This window comes from Delphinus delphis, chromosome 3 (genome assembly GCF_949987515.2).
Source record: "Delphinus delphis chromosome 3, mDelDel1.2, whole genome shotgun sequence".
NCBI lineage: Eukaryota > Metazoa > Chordata > Mammalia > Artiodactyla > Delphinidae > Delphinus > Delphinus delphis.
Genome location: NC_082685.1, coordinates 25929278 through 25937019, shown reverse-complemented (window position 1 = coordinate 25937019; position 7742 = coordinate 25929278). Strand labels below are relative to the sequence as shown.

At 43.8% G+C, this 7742-nt stretch overlaps 1 protein-coding gene across 1 annotated transcript; it reads left to right on the top strand.

The window, feature by feature from the left end:
• The first annotated feature begins 1088 nt into the window (after positions 1–1088).
• On the top strand, positions 1089–5460 carry SMIM23 (small integral membrane protein 23). Its single transcript, XM_060006794.1, has 4 exons — positions 1089–1166; positions 4703–4754; positions 4954–5021; positions 5248–5460. The coding sequence occupies exons 1-4, from the start codon at positions 1089–1091 to the stop codon at positions 5458–5460; spliced, it is 411 nt and encodes a 136-aa protein (XP_059862777.1).
• Positions 5461–7742: the final 2282 nt, after the last annotated feature.

Below are 7742 nucleotides of genomic sequence, written 5' to 3'. Positions count from 1 at the left end.
CAGATCACCATAACAAACATAATAATAGTGAAAAAATTTGAAATATGGCAAGAATTACCAAAATGTGACACAAAGACATGAAATGAGCAAATGTTGCTCTATGCAGGGTTACCACAAAACTTCAATTTGTAAAAAATGCAGTCTCTACGAAGTGCAATAAAACAAGGTATGCCTATACAAGAAAGCCCATATTAGCTTTACTCATAAAAGCCAAAACCTGGAAACAGCCCAGATGTCTTTCAGGGGGTAAACTGTGGCACATCCCTGCCATGAAATACTACACACAAAAAGAGAGGGACAAACTACCGATGCAAGATAATCGGGGTGAATTTCCAGGGGATTATGCTAAGTACCAAAAAGCCAGTCTCCAAAGGTCACAGACTATTTGATTCCATTGATACGACATTTTTGAAAAGATAAAATTTTAGAAATAGACAACAGATCAGTGGTTGCTAGGAATTAGAGACAGTGGCGAGGGGGGCGCGGAAGGGAGGGGGCACGGATCAAACGGCAACACAGAACCCTGTGGTTTGGGAATTCTTCTGTATCATGACTGTAGTGGTGGATACCCAAATCTAGCCATGTGACAGAATTATTTAGAATTAAATACACGCACAAATGAATACAAGTGGAACTGGGGAGATTTTAATAAGATTGATAGATTGTATCCATGGCAAGAGCCTATGTTACCATCAGTGGAAACTGAGTAAAGGGTACCCAGGATCTCCTATACCATTTCTTACAATTGCATGTGAATCTAAAATTATCTCAATAAATTCAGTTAAAAATATTTTATTGTTTTTTTATTTAAAGACATGCATCTTATAAAAAAATTTGAAAAGAGAAGAAAAAGGATCAGAAAAATCACCATCCTGAAATAAAATCTTTCGGTGTATTTCTTTCTGGTCTTTGTTTTTTACATTTATATGAAAAACAAGTTGGGGCTAAACACCAGGGTGGTGCAGAGTGGGGGCCTGACTGTCCCCACCTTCTGTGACATCAGAATTCATGGCTTGAGAGATGCTTGGTGACCAGAGGCCGGGGAGGTGAGGGTACCCTGTTCCACCCAGGCAGCCTGACCTGAGATCATGGTGATCCAACAGGTGCACAGCAGGGGGCGAGTGGCAGCTGAGAGAAGGGGAGGTCACTCTGAGGACAAGAAACAGGTGAGGCCAGACCAGGTGTACATGGCTTTCCTCCCATCTGGACTCCATTTGACACTCCAGGAAGACTGTAAGGCCCTCAAAGTCAGGAACGGGCTTTCAGCCCGACTCTCCCTAGAGCCCAACCTGGTGGAACACAGCAGGGCTCAGGAGCTTCTTCTAGAAGTCATTACTGACACTCTTATTTAATTCTCCACACTGCCAGCAGAAGCTATGCTCCAGGAGGGCTGGGATTTTTATTTAGCTTCCTGCTGTATTCCTAGTGCCTAGAATAGTGGTTGGTACATAACAGGTGCTGAATGAATGAATGAATGAATGAACCGAAATAAACAGGATAATACACCTGCATTGGAGAGGTCGTGGAGCTTTTGTTCTTAGGGCTGAAATTCAAACCTCACATAGGATTTTGTCAACATGGAAAATGTTAGCACTTATGTGCACAGCCTGGTGCTTCTACCCCTCTCTCTTTCATGACATTCCCGAGAAGCAATTATTAGCAAATGGGTAAGCTGAGGTCGGAAAGGCAAAAGGCCAGACAGCAGGGATATACTGGGATTTGAAACCAGGGCCATCTGATTCCAGAACCCTTAGCAAGGTGACCCTGCACTCCACCGCCTCCCAGGTGGAGAACTGAGGGAAGGATGTAAAAGGAGGCTGGGAAGGTCATCTGGGCCTTGCACACTGTGGAAAGGGGTGGGATTTTATTCTGAGATTAGTAAGAAGCCATTGAAGGGTTTTAAGCAGAGCGATACATGACTGACCTATATGTGTTTTCAAAAGATTTGTTCACTCATACATTTAACACACATTCCAACGCTTCCTTTATGCTGGACTTTGCGGGGCTCCCATTATGCTGCAGCTTTTGCTAAAAAAGTGTCCCACGAATCTCAAACCCCAGGAACGCTCCTTTTAGAAAAGTCATTTAAAAGCTTCTGTGGTTTGGGGAATGCTGATACCCTCGTTCCCTTCTTGGAGATTTACACAGCTCATTCACATAATGAAGGCTCTGACAAGTCCTGCAGCAAGGAAATCCACATAACTTTGTTTACCACAGCATTTCCCAAATCAATTTGATGACAGAGTCCCCACCTTGCTTTTTTGAAAGACCTTTCAGCATATATCAAAATCCACTTTACAGGTGAAGAAACTGAGGCTCAGAGAGAAGAAATGATCTGGCTCAGGCCCCACAATAGCACAAGAGAAGGACTAAAACTCAATTTTAGTCCCTGTTCCCTGCCTTTGTCTCCACCCTGCACACACACAAAAAAAATATAGCAGCAAGTATGCTGGTGAAGACACCATCCTGTAAAGCACATTGACAGAGGAGTGGTTAAAGAAACAGAAGAGCTTTCAGACCACAGAATGTTCATCAGCCGTTATAAAGAATGAGTCAGTTCTATGTGTCTTAGATAAAGAGAGTCTCAGGGAATATTGTTAAGGAATTTAAAAAGTGCCTTAATCTGAAGTGTACAATGATTTCACCTTGGGTGTCCACACCCAGGCAGTTGCTACCCAGATCAAGCTATAGAGCATGTCCAAGTTTCCTCCAAGGCCCCTCCCAGCTCACACTCCATAACCACGATTCTGAGTTCTATCATCACAGACGAGCTTTGTACGTCCCTGAATTTCATGGGAATGGAATCAAACAGTGTGCCCCTTCATGACTGGCTTTTTTCACTCCTAGTGTGTGTGACAGACTCAGTCACGTTGCTGCTACGTAATTAATTTTTACTTTTTTTTACAGTTAATAATAATATAGTTGCTAGTATATATTTTTGAAAAGCTATCCAGGGAAGAGACAAATTATGCAAATCTCTTATCTTCTTTGTTTGTGGTAGCCAGTCTAAATCTTGCTTCACAAAGACAGGTACATAAGAAATGTATTATTTCAAGTCAGATTAAATCTGGCTCAGCCCACATCCAGTGAGCTGGGGGGAAAGTCAATGTCGGTCACTACTGTGTCCACCTTAATCCTCTCTCCACTTTTGTTTGCCCCTGACACCATCACTGTCCCAACTCACACTGTCTGTTGAAAGCAGTTGTCTCTGAATTCCCTGTGCTAAGACCTCCCAGCCACACCACAAGGGCCACCCAGGAGAGGGAACTGGGCCCCTCCCAGACTCAGATTCCCTCTCTATCTTCTCCCACCTCTCCAAAAGGCTCTCAGTTTTCTCCCCTTCTGATCCTGGCACACCCATCAGAATCTCCTAAATGGTCTTGGACTGACCCAAGTTCCAGGGAGCAATGTTGTCTTCAGGCAGCCGTTTCAGTCCTGCACCCAAACCCCAAGAGGTAGACTTCCAACTGCAGCCTTGACACAGTAACTGGGGCTAAACTAGCCCTCCCATTCATTGTAAGCAGCCATGAAACTGACAAAATAAATGAAGCAACTATTTTCCAGTGAGGTCAGCAGACAGCACAAAAGTGCAATCCCTGAGAAAAGAAAACTGGTGATTGCCTCAACTCTTTCCCAACGACGGCTGCACCAAGAGTTAGAGGGCGAACAGAGCCCAGCAGTCCTGCTGAGCTGCAGAGAGTCTGCGCAGCTGAAGCAGCTGGACTCCGTAGGACAAGGCATTGGAGAGGAAGAAGAGCTGTGTGTCGAGAGGACCCCGGAAGCCTAGGCGGGGATCTCCGTGACTTCTTGGCTGTGGGCTGCGTGCAAAGGATTAGATTACCCACGGCTTACCAGACAGCAGCTGCTATGGGGTTTAGAGCAGAGATACTGGAAGTCCAGCAGTGCTGGAGGTGGATGGAATTCTGATCCAGCTAGAACCATGAAACCCCTTAAGATCCCAGGCATCCATCTGAGAGCACACATATATGTACAGACACACACGCACACACACACATATATTCTATATTCATACAATATAATATTACTCATCAATAACCTCAAACATGAAAACATGGAGACATCTCAGAAGCATTATGTGGAGTAAAAATAGCTCAACAAAAGAGTATATAATATATGGTTTCATTGATGTGAAGTTACAGAACAGGCAAAACGGCTCCACAGTGACAGAGAGCAGATGAGCGGTTCCCTATGGCAGGGGCGGGGGGAAAGAGGGGGTTGGCCGCAAAAGCACATACAGGAACTTTCTAGGATGATGGAAATGGTCTACATCTAGATTGGAGTGGTAGTCCACAGGCACAGACATTTGTCAAAACTCATCAAACTGTCCATGTAAAATGTGCATTTTACTGTATGTGAATTATACCTCAATAAAGTCAACTCCTTTTAAAGATCATTTCAAAGAAAACATGCAAAAGCGAGGCAAGGAATGAGAACAGAGGTGGGCCTTCCTTCTCAGCAGGGAGAAAGGGAAAACACCAATGAAATGTCAGTAAGTTGCCATGTTACCTAATTCTGCAATATTTGCGGGTTTTGTAGTAAGTACACGTGACTTAGATAATTAGAAAAAAGTTAAGCTCTAACCATGACCTTATAGCAGCCCCACGCCTAGCCCTAGGGAAGCAGGGATGCAGGTATGCCCTCCAGAAATTCACCTCCTCCCTCCTCCTCTTCTTGCCCCCAGACACTGTTGGCGTTGCTGATCTTGGTGCTATATGTGGGCACAGGAATATCAGGTGAGCATTCTGGAATCTGAGGAGGAAGGAGCCATGTCCACACAGAGTCAGGAGCATATTCTGGAGATGGCCGCATGCCAAGGGGGCCTCCACAGCTTGCCTTCTCCCACCCTCTTCATCCCATTGGGATGATCAACCGAGTTTATTCCAACTCACTCTCCCTTCCCTTATTAAGAGGTGGTGTTTGTGCCTGTTTCAGGAAGAAGTTGGGAGGTGTCAGAAAGAATCAGAGAATGTAACTACGTCCAGAATCCTATGACTTCCCAGGTAACATATTCAAGAAGGTACTGAGGGACGTCAAGTTTGGCTGAGGAAATCTGAGAAGGCTTCCCGGAGGTGTCATTGATGGGTCTCGGCCGGGTGGAGAAGGTGGGGATGGGTACTTTGGGCAGAAGGAAAGCATTGCAAAGGCTCGGGGAACTTTTAGAAACCAGTGGCAAGGGAGGGTCTACATGAAAAGGCTCAAGATGCAATGTGAGTGTCTGCCTTTCAGGTGTTTGAATACCAGACCAATGACCCCTCAGAAGAGCCAATCAAGGTCATCAGGACCTGGTGGAAGGAGAACTTGCATGTTTTCGTGGAGAAGCTAGAGAAAGGGGTGCGAGACCTGGAACAGCTGGTGCAAGACCTGGAGGAGTGGCTCGATGCCCTCCTGGGAGACGGGTACCCAGAGGAGCCCAGCGCCACCCTCAAAAATCACTTGTGAGGGGCCAGGGCTGGGACCTGGGCAGGAGGCCAAGTGGAAGGGGGCAAAGATTCCCAGGGGTTCCTCTAAGTAGGGCTGAGCTGTGACACTTGAAGTTTAAGGCAGCCAAGAAAATAAAGTAGTTGAGACACTGAGAAATCTAGTTGTCACCACTGCTGGTCCATGAAAGCTGAACCCAGGTCAGGAAGACACCAGGCTCTGCTGAGATACCATCACTTGTAGCAGGACTCTGGTGCACAGGAACCAACACCAGCCTCAGAGCCAGCCACAGGGTCAGGACCCTTCTCTTCCACTTTACTTGAGTCACCGTGCAAAACTCCTCAACCTCTCTGCAACAAAATATCTCATTAATAAGAATCAGGGAAACAGACTTTGCCTCACAGGGTTACACTGAGGATCAAACGTGTATGTATCGTGTCTGTCTGGCATATAGTAGGTCCCTGATAGACAGTTCTTCCTTTTTCACATTCCTTTTTCCTTCCTCCTTGGAAGTCAGCAGGAGGATGCTGGGTCTAGAGTGTACAGATAGTATGTGGCAACTCAACCTTCTGACACTGCTGGTAGAAGCGTAAGTTTCCAGAACCCTTCTGGAGGGCAATTTGGTGAGAGCTATCAAATTCACAAATGCATTTATCCCTTGACCCAGCCATCAACTTCAGCGATTTATCATATGTATCAATATATGCACATTGTGAAGTTACACACTTTGCTTCTAATAGCAAAAAAAAAAAAAAAAAAAGGAACAATCCAAATGAAAATGACATCAGTAGGGCACTGGTAAGTACATCCAAACAATGAGATACCCTGTAGCTGTGAAAGAGAAAGAAGAGGAGGCTTCCCTACTGATCTGGAAAAGCCTGAAAGATATGTTGTTAAATGAAAGAAATGAGTCCATATTTTACTGTTGATGATGAAGTTGTGATTGAATACGCATAAAAACTCTAGATGGATACAAAACAGGGGGAGCTTGAAGGGAGCTGAACTGGGGCAAATTTATGACAAGGACGGGAGGGAAACTTTCCATTGTTTACTTTTCACACTTTCCTATTTTCAAACTATGTGAATGTTTTGCCTATTCAAATACTTTTTAAAATAAAATTACCTATTATTTTGCTTGCAGACAAGGACTGGAATAGTGTATACAAGCAAAAATAACAATATCACTATGATGAAATTATGAGTGACTTTTAATTGTTTTTTTTTTTTGGCCATGCTGCACGGCACAGCTTGTGGGATCTTAGTTCCCTAACCAGGGGTCAAAGCTGTACCCCCTGCAGTGGAAGCACAGAGTCCTAACCACTGAACCACCAGGGAATTCCCTAATTTTTTAAAAATAGTGCCAAGAGAAAACCTCTCTCTTTTGATTATTTTTATTAAGCAATGAGAATGCTTGTCTAGGATTTTCCCTTTTTCCCTTGACTTCCAGGAAACTCAGAGTTCAGCTGTCCATTACAGGAATTATATTGGCCTCACTTCTTTAGGTTATTTATTTCCCCTTCTTATGACTTTTTTGTTTTTTATTTTAATGGAATTATTCTATATCTGCCAATTATTAGGACCACCTCCAATCTTTGAAAAGTCATGAGGGTTCCAGTTAAAATAATCTCAGAGGATATCTGACTTACAGGGAACGTCACAGCAATCCATTTGCCAGAAGGAATGAATCAATTGTCATTTGGGTTGGAAAAACTCTTTGCAAGTTATGGTCACAGTTTGCCTGGGGGTGGGAACCAGAATCTGTTTTTTCTCGTTTGCAGTTATTTCAGCAAGAGTTCTACAGGAAGAGGTTGATTGATATTTCCTGGTGTTCATGTTTACTATTACCATACAAGTTGTAGTTATAAATCCAAAATCGTGTACATCATGTATGTTCTATGGGTACTTTAAAGGGTTCTCAGGCATAAATATGACAATATACAATACACAATTAAGCCTAAGACACACTTTAGACTTTAAACCAAGTTGTAATTCTCCTGTATCTGTAATATATATGTATGTGCTTATATGAGACTTATATATTATATGTACTTATATATTTTGTTATATGTAAAAGACAGTTTAGATGTTTATATATGTAATTTGGGGGATACATGAAAAAAAAGAAAGCAGAGCCTAGATCCTTGAGGACTAGGACCACCCCCGTGGACATTACCAGAGCCTTTGAGGAGTTAGTCCCCTGAAAGCTCTTGGATGCCACTCATCTTCCCCTCCCCCCCACACAAAAAGTGCCTAATAGGGACCCACTGACGGTGGTTTCTGTTGGTTTCCTGCCTTGTGAGCCC

What these genes read in the sequence shown, in the direction of transcription:
- SMIM23 (XM_060006794.1), top strand. Translation starts at nt 1,089, where the DNA reads ATGGTGATCCAACAGGTGCACAGCAGGGGGCGAGTGGCAGCTGAGAGA. An exon ending in ACTCTGAGGACAAGAAACAG is followed by an intron (nt 1,167 to 4,702) that starts GTGAGGCCAGAC and finishes TCTTGCCCCCAG; the next exon opens with ACACTGTTGGCGTTGCTGAT. An exon ending in TGTGGGCACAGGAATATCAG is followed by an intron (nt 4,755 to 4,953) that starts GTGAGCATTCTG and finishes TGCCTGTTTCAG; the next exon opens with GAAGAAGTTGGGAGGTGTCA.